The 21,371-nt window shown below is 39.3% G+C and overlaps 1 protein-coding gene across 1 annotated transcript; it reads left to right on the forward strand.

Moving 5' to 3' along the window:
* Window positions 1-21,026, forward strand: PSMA5 (proteasome 20S subunit alpha 5). The gene is made up of 9 exons (NM_001015566.1): window positions 1-129; window positions 4,823-4,889; window positions 9,138-9,264; window positions 11,477-11,544; window positions 12,469-12,576; window positions 12,718-12,776; window positions 13,367-13,469; window positions 14,487-14,573; window positions 20,805-21,026. The coding sequence occupies exons 1-9, from the start codon at window positions 101-103 to the stop codon at window positions 20,880-20,882; spliced, it is 726 nt and encodes a 241-aa protein (NP_001015566.1). The 5' UTR covers window positions 1-100; the 3' UTR covers window positions 20,883-21,026.
* The last annotated feature ends 345 nt before the right edge of the window (window positions 21,027-21,371 follow it).

Genomic DNA, 21,371 nt, shown 5'->3' on the forward strand with positions numbered 1-21,371 from the left:
GCCCTGGTAGTGTGGCGGTGTGGGTGAGTTGGTTGCAGGTGGACTCGTGTTGGCTCTAAGAATCCCGGAGTAGCCACTGCCGCTTTCTCCTGCCCTTACCATGTTTCTCACCCGGTCTGAGTACGACAGGTCTGTATGGCTGGGGGGGGGAAGATTGGGTCAGGTAACTGGTGGGCGGACTCGGGGCCCGGTCTGGGCCTGGGTTCTGCCGTGTCATCAGGGCACCCCACGAACCCGAATTCTGGCCCAGCCTGGGGGTCTCCTCCCTTCCCCAGGCGTCCGCTGTGTTCTCCAAGGCTAGATTTGCGCCCATCGGCCTCAGTTGTCCTACCGCTGAGTCACTGCTTGATCCCAAGTCGGTGCGGAAGCGTGAAGCTCTGCTTTGTGCTTCGGAAAGAAGGCTGATGGGGGCCGGAACTCTGACCTTTAACCCGGGGAAGGCCAGGAGTCACCCTCTCTCCCCTTCTTTTTGTGCTGAGTGTGACTGCCTTTTAAAAGATGTAAACGCGCTACCTGGAAGAAAAAGCAGTTAGGGATCACTTAATGGGTTTGATGATTTCAGCTCCCTTTTCTTTCTAGGAGGACAGCCTCGTTTTCCGTTTCTTAGTTGTAGGAATAAAGCTGCTATTCCTTTGATTGAGTTGTAGTAGGGCGTCCTGGGATGTTTAGTTTCTGCAGAGGAGCGAAGGAAATCTCAGCTTTACCAAGATACAGTGTCTGGAGTCAGATTTTGTGGGAACTGGAATTTAGAGTGATTCTCAAGTGTTTTGTCATCATGCTGATTCAAATAGCCTTTTTGACTTTTTAAAAAGTTTAAGGGAAGTTGCTTTAAGTGTGTCGAAAACCAAACCTGTTTTTGAAATCAAAGCTGTGAGATTGTTGTATCTATTTAAAAGAAAAAACTTTCAGAGCTTGGGAATGTTAATATTAAGTTGTATCTACTTATGCTGCAGACATTTTTACTTTCAGTTTCTGTTTTGATCAGTTATGATTCACATAGTTATTAAGTTGCTTAAATATTTGAGGCCAGGAAAAGCAGATGTTTTTTCTTTATTAGATGGGTTTGAGAAGCTGCATTTCTTCTCAAGTATATGTTGATCGTGTTGAAAGTTTTATCACTTAGAACCGCTACTTCTAAAAAAAACTGTTTACTGACTCAGAAGATGTATGTGAGGCTTTAAAACTAACTTTTTTCTGCCGTCCTATAAAATATCTTTGTTGGTCGGTATTTATTTTCTAGAACATTGAAGAGAATCGTCTTTGTGTGATACAATTTTGAGTAAGGGTGTGTATGATGGAAATTGTTGTCCTTATCAGAAAACCTTTATTAAGGTTTTTGTGATCATTTACTTAACAGCTTTATTAACTGCTTTGTGTTACTCATTTTTGTATATTCTTGCATTTGTGCTGAGTCGCTTCACTCGTGTCTGACTCTTTGGGACCTCATGGACTGTAGCCCACCAGGCTCTTCTGTCTAGGGGATTCTCCAGGCAAGAATACTGGAGTGGGTTGCCATTTCCTCCTTCATTGTATCTTCGTAAGAATGCCTAAAATATAGTCTGCTTAGCTAATATACTTAAATGCTTGCTGTGTACAAGGCACTGTTATAGTTGCTGATCATACAGCAGTGAACAAAAATCAAGATCCGTGTTCTCATATGGGAGACTGTCCTTTAAAAACTACTTAACAGGAAAATTCTCTGGTGGTCCAGTGGTTAGAATTCTGGGCTTTCACTGCTGAGGGTGCAGGTTGGATCCCTGGTTGGGGAACAGATCCTGTAAGCTATGAGGTATGGCCAAAAAAAAAACCACCACTATTTACAAAAGTAACTACAGTATAAGTTAGAAATGTGTTCGTGTCATTAGAAAAGCTGAAATCAACACGATGGGAGTTTTAATGACAGAGGTTGCATTTGATATTATAAGGGGATTATGGAAAACTTTAGAAGGAGTTGATATTTAAACTGAGTTCAGGAGTAAGAATGTAATAAATATGCATAGTAAGAGTCAATAGTTTTGAGGCAGAGAATATAAGATGAACAGAGGAGGGGCCATGGGAAAGCCACAGTTCATGTTTGGGAAAACTCTAGGCTTCTGGCACATATGATACACATATGGGAATAGGGGGAGTTCAGAGAAAAACATTGGTGCTAGGTATTGGGTGGTTTTTAATTTGAAGTTGAAGGGTTTGGGTCTTATTTTGTGCCATTAATTATCATTTTAAGTTACATAGTCATAATTGTATTTTATAGAAATTAATTGACTGGATTAGAGAAAAGAGTCAATACCGGTTAGATGGCTGTTACAGTTAGGTGAAAGGTAATGAGGGCATTGAGCAATGGAAGGGAGAGTTGAGTTACTGTGGGGGAGGAACTGATTTAAATTAATATGACTTGGCATATGGTTAATATGGGCAAGGGCTTCCCAGGTGGCTCAGCGGTAAAGAATCTGCCTGCCCATGCAGGAGCTGGAGGTTCATCCCTTGGTCGGGAAGATCTCCTGGAGGAGGAAATGGCAACCCACTCCAGTCTTGCCTGGAAAATCCCGCAGAGAGGAGGCTGTTGGACTACAGTCTGTGGGGTCGCAGAGTCCAACACGACTGAAGAGACTGAGCACTCATGCACTATATGGGAAAAGGGAAGGATTAAGTCAGATCATTCAGAACTTTCTAGCTTGGGAAACTGGGAGGTGGGAGGTGTTTTAAAGTAAAAAATGAAGTAGGATTGGCAGCAGGTGGAGCTGATTTCGAAACGATGACTGGATTTAAGATATATCAGATTGGAAAGTGTTAAGTGTTTGGTATTAATGGGATATCCATGTGGAAACACTCATAAGACATTCAGATTAACGAGGAAAGAGGTCAAACTGGCAATAGAGATTTGGAAGTACTTTTGCCTGGAAAATCCCATGGACGGAGGAGCCTGGTTGGCTGCAGTCCATGGGGTCGCTAAGAGTCAGACACAACTGAGCGACTTCACTTTCACTTTTCACTTTCATGCATTGGAGAAGGAAATGGCAACCCATTCCAGTGTTCTTGCCTGGAGAATCCCAGGGACGGGGAAGCCTGGTGGGCTGCCGTCAGTGGGGTTGCACAGAGTTGGACACAACTGAAGCGACTTAGCAGCAGCAGCGGCAGTGCTTAGCATAGATGAAATAACCCAGGAAAAGTTTGAAAAGAGGACCAAGAGCAGAGCCCATATTAGAGAAGATATGGGAATACTTCACCAGGATGAAGTTCCTGAATTAGAGCGAAAATACTGTATTCATATTCACAGAATATGGTGGCTCAGACGGCAAAGCGTCTGCCTACGATGTGGGAGATCCCTGGGTCAGGAAGATCCTCTGGAGAAGGAAATGGCAACCCACTCCAGTACTCTTGCCTGGAAAATCCCGTGGACGGAGGAGCCTGGTAGGCTGCAGTCCATGGGGTCGCAAAGAGTCGGACACGACTGAGCTACTAAACTTGCACTTTCATAATCTGTGCCATTCAATACCAATTGTATTGTGACAGAGCAGGATGGGGTTTTTTTTTGCATTTGAGAGAGGAAAAGTTAGGTGACACAACTAGAATTTAATTCCAGATCTTCTGCCCTGACTTCCCTCTCAGTGATTTTTAAAAAACTGTTCTTTAGTGTCATAAATTTCCTTTTAAATGACCTTAAGGAAAGCACCTCTGGGGAAAATGAGAGGCTGGAATGGTGAGATTCTCCTTTGAGTCCTGATAGAAGTTTGTCTCTGTAGTCAGATTGCCTAAATTCTCCTTCCAGCTCTGGTTCTTATATGCTGAGTGACTTTGAGCAAATTACTCAACTTCTTTGTATCTCAATGTCCCCTTCTCTAAAATAGTATCTGCTTTAGTTTACTTCATGGGATTGTTTGAGGATTAAGTGTGTTGTCATTTCTAGGATTATAACAGTGCTAGGCATATAGTAGATGTGCAGTAAACATCAACCTTTATTATCTGTTTTATGTTTGGGAGTTATACACACACACATATTTCTTTGGGGGGAAAAAAGTTTTTGATAAAACAAATTTGAAAACACTGCTGTTTATCATGATAGTTACATGTTATAAACTCCAGATTCCATAAACCAAGGAACACAACTATTTGCTTTTATTTGTTCTTCTTGTCCATTTTTTTCCAATTTCCATTTTCTTCTTGTCCAATATTTATTCTTCGTGTCCATGATGTGCTGAAAGCTTGTATAGCTAATTCTATGCTGCCTCTTCTCCAAAGGAATTTCTAACAGACTGGAGCAAGGAGAGGTTGGGAATTGTTTAAGGGAGAAGAGCATTCTGGCATATAATTAGTATAATATACTGAGTGAATTAATCAGGTTAGGTTTTAGGAACCACACAGATCTGTCTGTTGTTCTGATAACAATACTAATTCATACTTATAAACAGAGAAGTGTCCCAGTGGCTGATTTCTACTAAAAAGAAATGTCAAACGCACATAATGGAAAGAGGATAAGAATAAGTGCACATTTTATTAAGAATTACCTGATAGTTTGGGGGCACGAATTTACCAGAGGGATTCCAAATTGATTCAGGCTTGAGGCAGAAAGTCACCTACTCTCATTTGATCAGTTTGAAGATACTGTGGGAGTGGGAAAGAAGTGTTCTGTATATAGGTTCCATTCTCTTGAAAAACTGTTAATGTACCCAAAAAATAGAAGATTGTTGTGGTTGAAAGAGAATAATGACAATATGCACATCTGAGCTAGCTGTCAGGGAACTTGAGTTTAATGTCTCTACGTTTTTGTTTTTATTTTTTCTCTTCTCTGAAAATTTTAATACCTTTTTTTTTTTTTTAATTATAGGGGTGTGAATACTTTTTCTCCTGAAGGAAGATTATTTCAAGTCGAATATGCCATTGAGGCTATCAAGGTATAGTATCAAGTGGGATAGTTTTTGAAATTTCATGTTTAATGCTTTGCTGGCAGAGCATTTGGAGTAAATGTATGTACATAATTTCTTTAGAAAATGTTCTTTATCTCCCTTTAATCACAGTTAACCATAAAAATATTTTAACTGAAGTATAGTTGATTTACAGTGTTGGGCACAATTAACCATTTTTATATAACAGATTCAGTCCCAACTATTTGAAAGCTTTTTAAACAAATAACTGCTTCACAGTTATGTAAGTAGCTTTTTCTTAGTGGGGTTGGAAGGACATGTTTGTGTTTGTAATGTTCTTAACTATAAAGAGCTGCTGCTGCTAAGTCGCTTTAGTCGTGTCTGACTCTGTGCGACCCCATAGACAGCAGCCCACAAGGCTCCCCCGTCCCTGGGATTCTCCAGGCAAGAACGCTGGAGTGGGTTGCCATTTCCTTCTCCAATGCATGAAAGTGAAGAGTGAAAGTGAAGTCGCTCAGTTGTGTCCGACTCTTAGCTGCCCCATAGACTGCAGCCTACCAGGCTCCTCAGTCCATGGGATTTTCCAGGCAAGAGTACTGGAGTGGGGTGAGGGGTATAGAATTCCCGAGTTAGCACCTGTGAGATATTTTGTCATCTTGAACAAATTATTTAACTGATCACCTGTATTCTTGTTGGTAAATTTGTCAATTTGTACTAGATATTTTGGGGACTGAATAAGAGATGTATTCTGTAATCTAACAACAAAATTGAATAGTTCAAACCAGTTTTCAAAAAATTAGTTAGAAAGTAAACTGTATACTGAAATTTAGTTATGTGGGATCTTCTCTTTGTTGGATTGTGGATAGTCTAAATTCTGATTTAAATCTAAATTAGGTCTAGGAGAATTAGGCCCAGGCATCAGTATTTTAAGGACTCCCTCGGTGATTCTAGTGTCTAGCAAGGGTTGAGAATTACTGATCTAGTCCAGCTCTTCACTGTTTGAATCACCTCTACATACCCAAACAGGTTCTGTTTTTGTAGTTCTGGTGACAGGATATTTTCTCACTAGACAGCTCATTCTGTTTGAAAATAGGTCATAATGGTTTAGAAATGTATCCTGTATTGAATCAAGAGTCTAGCTTCATGAAATTGTTTTCAGTTGGCCCTAGTTTTACCCTTGAACCGTACAGGATGTTTAAACCTCTTCCATAAGACAATTGCTCACATATTTGAAGAGAACTGTTGTGTTTCCCTCTAAATTACCTCTTCTAAAAAGTGTATATTGGGAGAAATGGTTGTATGACAGTCTGGAAAAGGGCAAAGCAGATTCTTAGTTGAAGATGTAGAAGTGAAGGTGGAAGCATTGTAATAGATAGTGGGCAGAAAATGATGGGCCAGCTACCTGAGCTGTTTTTCTGTTTCCTCACAATATTGTTTTCCTGAGAGTTAATAATTCTTTTTCAAAAATTTGCCTGATTTAGTATGTAAATATCAATAATTCATCCCCAAGTTCTCCAACTTATGTATATCCTTTCAAAACACCCAGGCACATTAAGTATCCTGTTAAAGACTCTTAAAGAAATCTTTGAGCTCTGACCTGCTCCAACCTGACTGATTCTCTGGGCCTGCGGCATAGCTATACATTTAGGATCTTCTGTTGTCATCTTCCTTTAACTCCCTCTTGCATTGTTTTATTATTTTATCCTTAAAATGATCTGATATAAATCAGGTTGCTTCTGGACTTTCTTTACTTAGCTTAGGATGTGAATTTCTCATGTCTGCTTTATTAAAGAATTAAGAATCCTTTAATTCTTCAAGGATTAAAAAAAATTTTTTTTTCTTTAGATTTTTTTTTTCCCCTTGAACTAGCTAGATTCTTTAGATACATTTTTTTGAACTGCAGATCTTGAATTAGTGGGCATTGGGTCAATTTAGCAAGTAGTAGGAGCATCTCTCTTTTTAAGTGGAATGGAGCAATGGATTTCAGGCCCATAGTGTTGGTGATTTCTTTTCTTTTTTTCATGAAACTTTGTTTCTATTATATTTGTTTCTTTGTGTCTATTTGTACATTTTGGTCGTGTTGTAGAATATATTTCTTAATGTAGATTTGGATCAGAAAATTTGAAAACTGCCTCTTCTCATATCATGCCTGAAGGGTATTTTTGGCTACTCACTTCTGAGAGCAGTGTAGGGGAAGAAGGCTGGGATTTATAACATTAAGCTTGTCAATTTTTACTTAATCCCCTTGTTTTGACAGTAGTACTCCTGCCTTTGAATGTGCGTGGTGTCCTCCAATGTAGACACCCTCATTTTATGCTTTCCAGAGTCGTCTGCGAGAGTGGGAATGGGGAGCATACTGTAGCTTTAAGTGTGGAGTAAGGGATCTGGAAATCTGTTTCTTAAGCACACACTGCACTAATCTTGTAATTTTTAGCTGTTCCACTTCTATTCCCAGAGGTCCTTGTTGCCATCATTCCCTTTTTGAGCACCAGTAGTGGGGTGGTCCTGTGATATAAAGCAGCTTGCTTTTGTACTTTGTTTACTTAGCTGAGGATTTGGGTTTCTTGTGTCTGCTAAGTAAATTATCACTTCCCCACCTTCTTTCTTGAAAATTTTGTTGTTTCTGTGGCTTTGCCTTTCTCTTTGTCCTAGTATATTTATCCTACCCATGCTTAAGCCCTTTAATCTCCTATCCTCAGGCTTGGGGAAGGAGTGGAGCTAATGTACATATTCAGTCTACACCTTTACTCAGAAGTAAGAGCATTCATTTTTTACATAAAATTCTTTGGCAGTTCATTTCCTGAAGTTATGCATATACCGTGGATTAAGAAAATATACAAATGAAAAGCAGGTATATACTTCTAAATAATGTAATGGCAACCCACTCCAGTATTCTTGCCTGGACAACCCCATGGAGCCTGGCATGCTACCATCCACGGGGTCACAAAAAGTTGGACACGACTTACTGACTCAACAACAACAAAAAATAAGGTCATAACTTTGTGCATTTGAAAAATAATACAGATATGTATGAGCTATGATCATCCAGTCTGCATATGTGTTGAAAGCATGTTATGCACAATGATTCATGAAATTCGTTCAAATACTTTACGATAACAGACTCCAGGAATCTGATGCTCACACCAACAGTCATTGCTTTTAGAACTAAGTGAAAAAAATGATTATTTAGAGGAGCAAGCACACATAGTCCTGGGAGACATTATGAATGATGGGGTGGGATTTGGATTGGAAAAGGGAAGAGTATATTCCAGGGGTGACGGCATGGCAGAGGTGCAGATGCGGGGGATGACATGGCATGAGAAAATGGATTTGGCTGCAACGAGGGGATCTGGTTAGAGGATAATGTGTAATAAAGTTGGAAGAGAAAAGTATGATTAGGTTTTGAGAACTCTGGAGGCTTGCTTGGATTTTATGTGTAAGCAGTATAGGGAGACATTGGTTCTTCACAGAAGTATAATGAGAATAGCATATTATTGTATCAGTTAGGCTGTCCATGAACAATGCATTGGGAGAGAGATTAAAGATGGGGAGACTAAGTAGGAGGATGTTGAAGTCATCTTGGCACATAAAACAGCTAACATCTGTTGCTCGTTTATTATGTGAAAGTTGCCATTTTAAGTATTTTATGTATTAGTGTGTTTACCCTTCTTGATGTATAGATATTGTTATTATTATCCCCATTTTGCAGATGTGAGATGAAGGGTGGGTGACTAGGATGGTGTTGTGCAGCTGGAGGGATGAAATCAATCTATATTGTAGACTGCTAGTGACCTTGAGAGAGATTTTTATGTTGTTGGTGGTTTTTCTTTCTTTCCTCTTTTTAAAATTTTTTTAAGTAAAATTTTTTTTCTGGAGGTCACATAGATTTGAGGGATATCACCTTTTGGGATAATTCAAGGTAGCAGAGGTAAAAAGATACCAAGTCCAAAAGAAACATTAGTTGTATTATTTCTTATCCACTATGTTTAGGACTTTAGAACCTGCCCCTCTCCAAAAAATTGGCACTAGAGTTGATTGTTTTCCAGACATTTTGAGGACCTATTGAACTTCCCTTTTACAAGCACAGAATTATGTAAATCAATGGTCTTGCCACTGACGGGAATAGTACATTATTTATTAGGGGACTCCTGTTCTCTCCGTGTACTAGATATGGCTGATTGAAGCTTCTATCCTGTGAAGATATACAGAGAGATTTCTGGTGAGTAGGTGAGACTATTCTTTGACTTCTCCGTGATAACATAACCTGTTTTTCTTTAGCTTGGTTCCACAGCCATCGGGATCCAGACATCAGAGGGTGTATGCCTAGCTGTGGAGAAGAGAATTACCTCTCCACTCATGGAGCCCAGCAGCATTGAGAAAATTGTAGAGATTGATGCTCACATAGGTAAGAAGTAGGGGAAGATCGTTCTGTAGGATCTTGCTGAGTTCATCAGTCTTCTTTGATGTTTCAAGGGAGGTTCATTAGGTGAACATCTTATTCCCTTGTTAGCTGTTGCTTTCCAGGCCATTGTGCATAACATCGGTAGCAGGAAGCAGTTGTAGGATTCACCTACTCCCAGAAGTTCCTTTCTCCCTCAAATTTAGACTTCGCAAATGTGATGGTTATTGAAATATGTAAAAGTTGAATCATAGGCCAGTTCCCTATGATGGCTGGGTCTTCGTGGATGTATAACATTAGGAGGCCACCTGGAGCAGAATTATCGTGTGGGAAGCTAGGGGTGTCCACTGAGAAAAGAGAAATTCTTAAAGATCTTCAGAGTGACTAAGGTGCAGAGAGTATAAAGATAATAGACTTTGACCCAAATCACTACTCTTCCTCCGTTTTCAGATTTATCATTTTATTCTATCTCCCCCTGCCTTCCCTTCCTCCCCTTTTGGGTCTCTGATAAATTCCCCTCCTGTAGCTTCTGGCATCATTGTAACATAAGGAGTAGTTCTTATTTATAGCATGGCATTTTAGTTGACTGCCTATATTTGCTTAACCTATCTATTCATCTAATTAATGAAACATTGATAAAATAATTAATTGCGTGAAGACATCAGAACCAAATGCCATGGTGACGAAGGAAGCTTGACACTATCTCTTTCGTAGATACAGAAACTGAGATTTAGTCTTTAAGGATTAGAACATTGTGTCTATCTCAAGCCATCTCATATACCTTTTGGAGGTAGGTCAGGGTCACTTTATTCAACAAACTGACAATCTACTATGCGCCAGACTTTGTGCTAAACACCCGGGACACAGAAAAGAGACATAGACATAGTCCTTTGTGTTCTAGGAGCATGCAGTTTAATCACAGAGATAAACATGTAAATAAGTCAATGTAATTAAGTGATGTAGATATTAAGAAAGACTGTGGCATATGCTTAGTCTTTCTGAGGGGAAATACTTAGTTTTGCCTGGGGCCTGTGGTAGTGAGGCTTTCAGAACATAATTCCATAAAGGTGAGGCTAGAGCCGAGCTGAATTCTAAAGGATGAGGAGCTGTTTACCAAGCGAGTAAGTGTCTGGGTGTAGCAGGGGAGAGCTTTGTGATCAGAGGGTATAGAAAAGAGCAAACCTGTGATGATGTAAAATATAAAATACCCTGGCACCGGCAACTTGGGATGACTGGGAGGTATAACGTGGTAAGAAATGAGTCTGGGATCAAAGAGTGTCCTTTTTACCATATGAAAGAGCTTAAACTTGATCCTTTTGCATTGACATCAAAGATTGTATGCATTGAGGTGATATGATCAGATTAGGATTTTAGAAAAACCATTCTGACAGTAGTGTTGAAGGTAGAGTGAATGGGACTGAAACTGAAGGTGGGGAGACCAGGTCAAAAATTTTTTCACAGTCTAAATAAAGAGATGAGGAAGGCTTTAGCCAAGGAAGTGGCCGGACATCAGCGAGGTAAGGATTAATACCAGACAGGCTAATCAGATAGTGATCGATAGAATTTGGGATTTTTGATTGGTTATGAGGGCCAGGGGAAGATGGAGTCAAGTAGGGGAATGAGTTGAATCTGTGGTCTCTCCATGCAGATATATTAAGGGAGTCATTTGGCTTTATAGGTCTGAACTGTGGGAGTGAGACCTAGGCTGGAAATTTGGATTTGAGTCATGACATGTTAAGTAATAGCCATAATCTTGGCTTCCTGGGCCATCTCTACTGTAACTAGTTGGTGTTTGGCCAGGAAATGAGATTTTTTATTTTACTTTAGGGTGTTCCACTGTAGCTTATAGTGAGATAGTTATTGAAAATTTTTTCCCCTTATTTTTCCTATTGGAGTGTTAGTGCTTGCATGGGCTACCAGGAGTGCTAAAGGAATGTTTGAGTATGTAAATACGACAATTCATGTTTGATTAGCTGTCCTTCTCTGTCTTCTCTCTTAATAGCTGGACTTCTGTGTCACTGTGGATGGTTTTTGTTAGTGATATAATTATACTTGTGTTCAGTGCAGATACTTGCTCATTTAATCTTGTGGGTATAGTGCTGTGGGATTGCTGGCTGGCTGCTGTGGTTTCATTCCAAAACTTCAGTTATTTCCTGAGTGGATGAAAGAGTTCTACAAGGATCTGGCTTACTGGGTCACTGTTGCTTTTACATTGCAGGTTGTGCCATGAGTGGGCTAATTGCTGATGCTAAGACTTTAATTGATAAAGCCAGAGTGGAGACACAGGTAAAGTCAGCATCAACTCTCCTTTCTACCATGATGCTTGGGTTCCTTGTTTAGTGATGATACAACTGCCTGGGCTGTACTGCAGCTATCTGTGTTAAAATCTGATGTCGCTCTTGGGAGTGATTTTGAGCAGAACCGCTGGTTGTAACTTTCTGAGGCCTGGAGTCTAGCCATCCAACCATTGCGGCTCTAAGGAAGCCCTGGTAAATAGTGCTGACAGTCTCTTGCTTTTTCTTGATTTGCCTTATATAAAGTAGGTGTTGCACTGCATTCTGTTCCCTAATTGACTTTCTGTGGGAGCACCATAGCAGGAGTAGAGGTAGCTAAAGGAGTTTTGCCCCACCTGCCCTTTGCTGCTAGGCTTGCAAATGACAGCTCTCCTGTGGTGAGTAATGATATGTGCCAGGTGATAAATGCTGCTTAGGAATACTGATTTTTTTTTTTTTTTAACTGAGCTCTTGCTGCCTGCAGAGTAGACTGGTCAAAAAAAAAAAAAAACCTGATTGGTAAAAATTCTTTGTGCTTATTTGCAAGTTTGCTGTCAGTACTTACGTAAGAATAAGTCATTCAGTTTAAAATCCAACAGAATAATAAAATAGAATCTTTGAGGGAAAGTGGCACTCAGCTATTAACTTGCACTTTGTGAAGAGACTAAATTTGGTTCTTTGAGGGGTTAGCTGTTTTTCAAGGGAGCGATCCTCTAGCCATCATTGCCCAGAGTCCTTTTGGTATAACTTTATTTCCAGAGCTATTCCTCTTTCTCTCATGCAGTCCCAAACATTTGAGTTTAGTGTTAAGGAAAACACACCCGAGCTTGAGCCTTCAGTTTTTAACCACAGTTCAAAGGGATGTGTGTAGTGAGATGGTGGGCTACTTTTAATGCCCTTCTTGTGAAAGACAGACCATGCATTGCTCTTCTTTTAGAACCATTGGTTCACCTACAATGAGACCATGACTGTGGAGAGTGTGACTCAGGCTGTGTCGAATCTGGCGCTCCAGTTTGGAGAAGAAGATGCAGACCCAGGTGCCATGGTGAGTGTGGTGACTGCGCCAAGCTGTCTTGCTGTCCTGTGGGACTTAGGGTGTCTGTCCTCGGAGCATGTCTTTCCCTGGTCTTCTTGCCCTCTTACTTCACTGCTGTTCACCTTATTATCTTCTGATTTGTGGTTCTAGTCCCGTCCCTTCGGAGTAGCACTGTTATTTGGAGGAGTTGATGAAAAAGGACCCCAGCTGTAAGTACCGTTTTGCCATTTTTCTCCTGATTCCTTTTCAGGAGACTTTTTTATCATTTGGGATGGGATTGGTTGTTTATCAACTGAGAAAGATTATTATAGAGTTGTAAAAATGAAGGCCTTCTAATTCTATAAAGTCAAGTGATTCTGGGCTGCTTACACAAAGACAAATTTGGGGATTTTATGAAGAGCACCCCTATTGGAACCAGTGCTACTTCTGGAAAGAAAGGAGAAGTAACTTTGTTACTATAGTCAAGATATGTTTAGAGCCTTGCTTTCGAATATTGATTTGATCCTTATCCTCAAATGGTATTTGGATAGTCATACATAAGTGTCATATTTATATATACTGTATGTATAGAGTATATTTATATGTACTTCTCTAAATCCCAGAGGAAATTATTATTTGTTTTCTTAAGCACTTTTTAAAAGATCTGATTTCTCCAGCCATGGAACGTCTTTTGGACGTATGCCTTGGTATTTCCTGGCTGCAGGGCCAAGCATTTATATTTTTTTAGAGAGATGTTTGTAATGGAAAATATCACCATTTCTTAAGCATTTTAATCCTCTTCTTTTTGGTGGTGTTGCAGGTTTCACATGGACCCATCTGGAACCTTTGTACAGTGTGATGCTCGAGCAATTGGCTCTGCTTCAGAGGGTGCTCAGAGCTCCTTGCAAGAAGTTTACCACAAGGTAATTAAGCATTCTCATGCCTTCATTATTATTTTTAAAATCAGGGTAGAATTTACATACAATAAAATGTACAGACCTAAGAATTTATATCTGTGAATTTTGATGATTGTGTATACCCTGGTAATCACCACTTAAAATATAGAACACTTCCATCATCCTGTCCCAAAATGCTTGCCTCCTCTCCAGTCAGTCTCTCCCTCCCTTTCAGCCACGTTTGCCATTGTAGATTAGTTTTGTCTGGCCTTTTTATAAATACAGCCATACAGTTTGTGTTTTTGTGTCTGCATTTTGTTCAACATACTGTTTTTGAGATATGTTCATGTTCTTGAACATTTCAATAGTTTCTTTTTATTGATGAGTGATACACCATGGTATAGGTATACCACAATTTGCTTATCCTTTATTTTTATAGCTTTACTTAGCATTTTATATTGACTACTCTGGCTCTTCAAGCAAGTGGGCTTTTTACCTTTGTGAGATGGGAAGATTTGGTTTTGGGTGACTCATTGTAGTGGCTGAAGACTGCTATACTTGTCATTCAGGTGGTTCATATAGGGATGTCTGCTTATAACGGCCCTTCATAGCATTGCTTTTACATGTGCAGGAAATTAAGTATAAAATGGGGTAAGAAAAGAGCAGATTTTCTAAACCTTTGGGCTACCTTCTAGATCATTTGGGAATTATTCATAGGATATCACCATTATTTTCTTGTTTTTAAATTAAAAGACAAGGACTGGAGAAGTTTAACTCTTTGTCCTTCAAAGATCACTTACTGTATTAAAGTTGGGGACTTTATTCTGGTTCAAAATAAAGCTTTTTTCCTCTGAATAAATGTACTCTACTTATATACCACTTACTTGAATTCTACAGATAATGCACTGTACTTACTAAGATGTTTAATTTATTAATATTTGCTGAATCATTTTTTCAGAAAGATGGGGGTTATAAGGGGGATCTGTGTAGGAAAGGAGTTATTGTACGATTAACGGCCACTCTTCTTACCCTCTTTGTTTCAAGTCTATGACACTGAAAGAAGCCATCAAGTCTTCACTCATAATCCTCAAACAAGTAATGGAGGAGAAGCTGAATGCAACTAACATAGAGGTACTTTTATGTTTTATTGATTTTTATTCAGATATCATAGCTCTCATTGCTAAAGATTAAATAGGTCAAGACAGTCACATTTTTATATGCTCAGTTCTTAAGAAATTATTGGTTTCCTTTGAGTAAGCGATTCTAGTAAAGTAGTAATGGCAGAAGCCAAAGTGTGATGAGTTAAAGAAGAAAAGGGAGTGATGGAGTGGACAAAACAAGAATATGCTGCCTTCTCAAGAAGACATTAATGTCAGTAGCAGCAGGCAGCATTAAAGAAAAGGATTTTTGTCTTTTTAAGGATACGGAAAGACAAAAAATACTTTTATAGTCTGAAAAGAAGCAAGAGAATAGAAAAAATGTTAAAAGAATTTAAAGCAGAAGTTAGTGATGGGAAATTTCTCGAGAGAGAAGACATGGTACAAATGAAGGAGTTCATTTTGGAAAGTAGAATTGATTCAGCATTATATAGAATACCCATTACATGCCAGGTATCAGTAGATGCCAGGGATACAGACACAAAGTCCAGTTCCAATTTAAGTGTTACTAGTATACTGTGTGGTATAGAGGACATACAGATAATTACAGCTTGGGTTGATACTTCGGTAATAGCAATAAGAATGGATTGACACGGGAACATATAACTTACACTGGGACATTAGGAAAGGCTACTGGAAGAAGTGATGTTTGGAAAAGGGAGAAGAGAATGGTATTCTGGAAGAGGAGATAGCACATGTAAACCATCATCGGGCATCAAAGGGAACCTTGAGGATTTTGTCTTATCGTTGGAATGTGAGATGTAAGATGGGGAGATGATAAGAGATGACACTGGAGAGACGTGGACTAGATTCGGAATGCCCTAATTTAACATTCCAAGAAGTAGACAGGAAGAAAGGAAGTAACGATAAGATAAGGTAAGTTCAGAAATGAATTGGGAGAGAGGGATTATATTTCCCTGGTGACTGTTAGATCACCTTCTGAGGGTGGGTCAATGCAACAGTGAAATTAAGAAGAATGGTAAATATTTGGAAAAGTGTTTTCAATAGGGAAGAGAGAAGACAGGGATGAGTAAAAGGATTGCTGAATCACATTAAAATACTGGCTAAGGCTGGAATCACAAATTGTAAAAAGTCAGGGTAGTGGTTACCCTTGGAGGCATGGTGTGTATGTATGTTTTAATTCAGAAAAACTTTTAAAGATCAACTGAGGCTGGAATCACAAATAAGCAATTAAACTAGTCAGCACTTAACCAGGATACTTCTCAGCTGTACTCTTTATGGACTGAGAAAATGTATATTTGAATTAAACCTCTGAAGGAGGATTGACGGGTTGTGGGCAGAAGAATGGAGAGTATTGTTATCAGTCTGTCCCCAGTAGAGCCAGCTTCTGTGGCTGCAGGGAAAGGGGCAAAATTGGATGCCAGGACAGGGGCTGGCCTAAAGGTGGGGCGATCTGAGAAGAGTTGGGATGTGGGGGTTGGGGGGCATTTGGCTTGCTTGGATTCTTTACCACTGAGCCACCTGGGAAGCCCCTTATTTTCTCTAGAGAAATGTCTGTTCAAGTCCTTTGCCCATTTTTAATGTGGGTTATTTGGCTTTTTATTGTTGAGTTATAGGCTCAGTGGGATATTCTTGATTCTGAAATGCATAATGCAGTTAATAATAATTTATAAAAGTTCCTCCCAGCTTAAATTTGGATTGACATTCCCTTGAAAACATTATCTTGGTTATTCCTTTGTCTTTCTCTTCCCATCACCAATTTTCAACCAAACCTATTAGAACAGGTGTTTGTCCTCAGTTTCTCAATTACGTTTATAACTTGTTGTTGAGTCATTAAGCCACGTCTAACTCTTTGTGGACTGCAGCACGCCAGGCTTCCCTGTCCATTACTACCTCCAGAGTTTGCTCAAACTCATGTTCATTGAGACGGTGATGCTATCCAACCATCTCATCCTCTGTTACTCCCTTCTCCTCCTGCCCTCAATCTTTCCCAGCATCAGGGTCTTTTCCAATGAATCTTTCTCTAGAAAAATAAAAAAATTAAACTTACCTTTGTCAGCCTCTGTCTCTACCTAGTATCCTTTTTGAAAGATCAACTTTGTTGAGGTATAATGTACATGCTATAATGGGGACTTATTTTAAGTTTACAGTTCAGTGAATTTTGACAAGTGAATTACCCTTGTGACTACCACCACAATCAAAATACAGAACATTTCTGTCATCCCCAAAAGTTCCCTTAATGCCCCTTTTTAGTTACTGACCTGCTTTTTGTCACTATCGGTTTGCTGTGCATCTTCTAGAATTTCTTATAAGTGGATCTACAGTGTGTATTCTTTTTGTGTCTCACTGCTTTCACTTAGCTTCATAATTTTGAGATTCAAGAGCCTGTTACATTTTATTGCTATTGTCTTTTTTAACCTTTAATTGCTAGACTGATGAATCTGTATTCATCGTCCTCACTGCCTCACCTCTCAATTATTCCTCAATCACTGCCATTGGTTTCTGTTATTTTCGAGACTGTCCCTTGCTAACATACTCCTCTTATCAGATTTCATGGTCATTTTTAAGACTTACTATATGAATTTTTCTGAAGCAGACACCGCAAATTTTCGACACTTCTAAAACTTGTCGTTTTTCCTGAAAACCATTTCCTCCTCTCATGTTTCTAATCCTGAAAAATGACAAGGTGACACCTGTAGTGTGCCTGTCATTCACAGCAGAAACCTTGAAGACATTGACCTCCCTTTGTCTTCACTGATTTGTGCCTTTGCCTCCTTAAATAACTCTCACATCAGTGCCTCTTCTTCATCCCTTCTCCCAGGGCCTTCTCTTAAGTCTCTCGTTTTTCTGCTGCCTTGTATATTCTCAGAGATTTCCTAACTGGTCTTCCTGCTTCTAGCCTTGCCCTCCTCATTTTCATTCCATTTCCCCTGCTACTTCATTGTGCTACTGAAGTGGATTTTCTGAATTGCGTAGCTAATCTCGATTGTTCTCCACTTTAAAAAAGTCTTTTCTAGGGGGATTCCCAGGTGGCTTAGTGGTAAAGAATCCATCTGCCAATATGGGAGATGCAGAAGACACTGGTTCGATCCCTCACTTGGGAAGATACCCTGGAGGAGAAAATGGCAACTCAATCCAATATTCTTGCCTGAAAAATCTCATGGAGCCTGAGGGCTACAGTCCATAGGGTCACAAAAGAGTTGGACATGACTGAGTACAACACACACATATGGGCAGCCAGCTGCTAAAAAAGTCTTTTTGTGACTCTTACTGTCTGCAAGATAAATTCCAAACTTCTTTTCCTGTCACAATAATTCACTACCTCTTAAAGCATACGTTTAACCTGTTAGGTTAATTTTACCTGAAATTATCATTACATCAATTAAAAATTGCTAATCTTACATGCAAGAGATACAAGAGGCACAGGTTCAATCCTTAGGTCAGGAAGATCCCCTGGAAAAGGGAATGGCAACCCTCTCCAGTATGCTTGCCTGGAAGTTTCCATGGATAGAGGAGCCTGGCAGGCTGGAGTCCATGGGGTCACAAAGAATGGGATGCAACTGAGCATACGTCGGAAGGTTAAACAGCAAGTGTGCTGGTACCAGGGCTTCCTCGGTGGTAAAGAATCTGCATGCCAGTGCAGGAGATGCAGTTCAGTCCCTGGGGCAGGAAGATCCTCTGGAGGAGGAAATGGATACCCACTCTGTTATTCATGCTGCGACAATCCCATGGACAGAGGAGCCTGGTGGGCTACAGCCCATGGGATTGCAAAGAGTCAGACATGACTGAGTACCCATGCACAAGCAAAGAAAAAAAAAACAAACAATTTTACATGCAATTATCTTTAAATCCTCACAGTAGCCCTATGGGATAGATGTTCCTATTTCCATTTTACAGAGGAAGAAACTGAGTCTTTCAGAAGGTAGGACCTTGCCCAGAGTAATAGCATTGGTAAATGGAGGGATAAGGGTTTGAACTGCCTCACCTCTCATTTATTCCTCAATCACTGCCATTGGTTTCTGTTATTTTCGAGACTGTCCCTTGCTAACATACTCCTCTTATCAGATTTCATGGTCATTTTTAAGACTTACTATATGACTTTTTCTGAAGCAGACACCTCAAATTTTGAACACTTCTAAAACTTGTCGTTTTGGGGCCTTATTTGGGGTTGTGTACTTTTAACCACTTTAATATACTGTGTCTCTGAGCTCTCACTCCTAGTACTCTCCATTTTGTCTCATCTCATATGCAACCTCTGCTCTAGCCATTCAGAATTATTTTCAATAATTCTGTTTTTTTTTGCAAATACATCATCTTGTTTCATGCTTTTATGTATTTGCATATTCAACCCGCCCTCTGCTACTTAAGATTGCTGTCCTTGAAGCCTTCCTGGACTCTCTAGATTACTCCTTTGTCCCTTTCTCTGTGTGCCAGGCTCTGTTACAACCCTTATCTGACATTAAAAGCATTTGGCCTCTATAACCCTTAGTGACAGACTTTATCTTTGGATCTATAGTGCCTTGTACAACCATAACTTGTACACAGGTGCTTAGCAGTTAATTATTGATCACATCAGGAAAAGAAAATAACTCTTTATCTACCTCACAGAGGTTTTTTGAAAGTGAGATGAATAGAAAAGTAGCTTTCATATTCATTATGTAAATAAATGTATCATTATGTAAATGCAATGGATTATTTTTACTCATCTAGTGATGAGTACCTTTCTGAAAGCAGTATTTGGTTTAAGTCCTATTAGTATTGATTTGCAGCCTGGTTTTACGGGACTATTCTAATTCAGGATTACCCAGTTTCCGGTTTTTAGCCCTTGTAATGGTTTAGGAGGACTAGCTTGTGAGCCATCGGTGACTTGACAAAAACTCTAGCCCCTCACTCTTCCTCTGGTTTATTGACTTTGTATCTCTCTGTCCTCATGTCCTTAAGGGAAGTGTTTATATATTTTAATTTCCTTGAAATAGAACTTATGGTCTATATGGACATCAATAAATTATTTGACATATATTTTACAAATGTGTTTGGGACTCTTCTGACATTTCAGGTACTTGGATAGATCTTTTAAGAGAATCTAGTGGAGACTGCAGGGTTTTTTTAGTTTGTCCCTAGACTAGATCTTCAGGTGTTTTGAGATGTGCAGTCATAGTCTTTTTCTAAATTTTACCTGTAGTTGAGGCAGACTTTCATGTTCATATCATGGAACTTGATGGGCAGTTTTCAAATTATACTAAATACTAGTAGTGAATATTACTCAAAAAATGCCCTACTATGTTTAATTTTAAAGTTAAAAAATAAAATATAAGGAAATGACATCTCAAACAAACGCAAAAGCTGAAGGCAAAAATGAAGTTGCCCGTATTCCTCGGTGTTGCCCTAAAACATGGGACTGTGTTGTCAGTAGAGATGATGGGAAACCTGGGGATTTGGTTAAATTTGAAACTAACCATCTTCTGCCCCTAGTCTTATATTGCTTAAATATGTTGTAACCTTGACTGCTGGATTTTATAAATACCTTGAGTCACAGCTGATTTCCTATTGTCAGTGTTAATGGGATCTTTTCATGGCCAGTCCTTTTAAAAAACAAAACAAACCTTTTTCTTACTAAGTTAGCATATAGACAATTTTATAGAAAATAGTACCCAACAGTAATAGTTAGGTGGTGCTTATTATAATGTTTTAAGCACTGTTCTAAGCATTTTACATGGATTGACACATAGTCGGACACGACTTGGCAACTGAACAACAGCAGCAATCGTATGAGTTAGGTGCTATTCTTATTATTATCTCCATTATCCCAATATAAATTGAGGCACAGCGTGTCCAAGTATCCCAGGGTCACACACAAGCTCAACTTGCAAGTGTGTGAATATGCTTGTCTATTTCAGAATTTAACCTGTCTAAAGAAATCTTCAACAGAAAAACGTTCTGACCCCAATTTACTGCTGCTTTTGTGATCCTTGTTGAAGTAATCTCAAGAAGTGACAATGATACCAGGCATTTGGTTAACTATTATGTGGTTGGTTAACCTCAAAATAGAAAATTTGGTCAATAAGAGTTTTTATTTTAGAGTCAGAGAGCTATTTTAGGGACCTGCTGCTGGAAAGGCTATCCCTGGGACAGCAGATCCCTTAGTTCCTAATGGACAGCTGCATCACCAACAACTCCTGACCATGCGAGGACTAAAGCAGGTAATCGAGCCCAGTTTATTAACCCTTCTCTGTTTTCTTTCCAGCTAGCCACAGTGCAGCCTGGCCAGAATTTCCACATGTTCACAAAGGAAGAACTTGAAGAGGTTATCAAGGACATTTAAGGAAGTGTGATCCATAGAATTTCTTGGGGACAATTTCAGTTCTTCTAGTTGCCCTTAACTTTTATTTCCAGCTCCAGTTCCTTGGGAAATCTCCAGTGTATGTGCATTTTTTTATGATGTCTGTACATAAAGGCAGTTCTGAAATAAAGAAACATTTAAAATATTTAATAGACTATTCTTTTTTAATGCAGTCTTGTGTATAAAATGCTTATATTAGGGGCAAAGAGGATGGTGGTATTAACAGCCCTATCCTACCAGAATATTCTAAAATTGTTTTAGTGGCTCTCTACAACAGAATCAACTTATTATCAATTCCTTGGTGTTGACAGATGAACTTCCAGCTGGTCCAACTCCTTCTCATGTGTAATAGATATTAATACTACTGTGAACCCATTTCAGTTCTGTAATTTTTCTTGAGTAAATGGGTATTTTTGCTGCTTTCCTTATATGAAGAAGATGCTACTAACTGACCATCAAAAAGAACATGTT

The sequence above is a fragment of the Bos taurus genome, chromosome 3 (genome assembly GCF_002263795.3).
Source record: "Bos taurus isolate L1 Dominette 01449 registration number 42190680 breed Hereford chromosome 3, ARS-UCD2.0, whole genome shotgun sequence".
Taxonomy (NCBI): Eukaryota; Metazoa; Chordata; class Mammalia; order Artiodactyla; family Bovidae; genus Bos; species Bos taurus.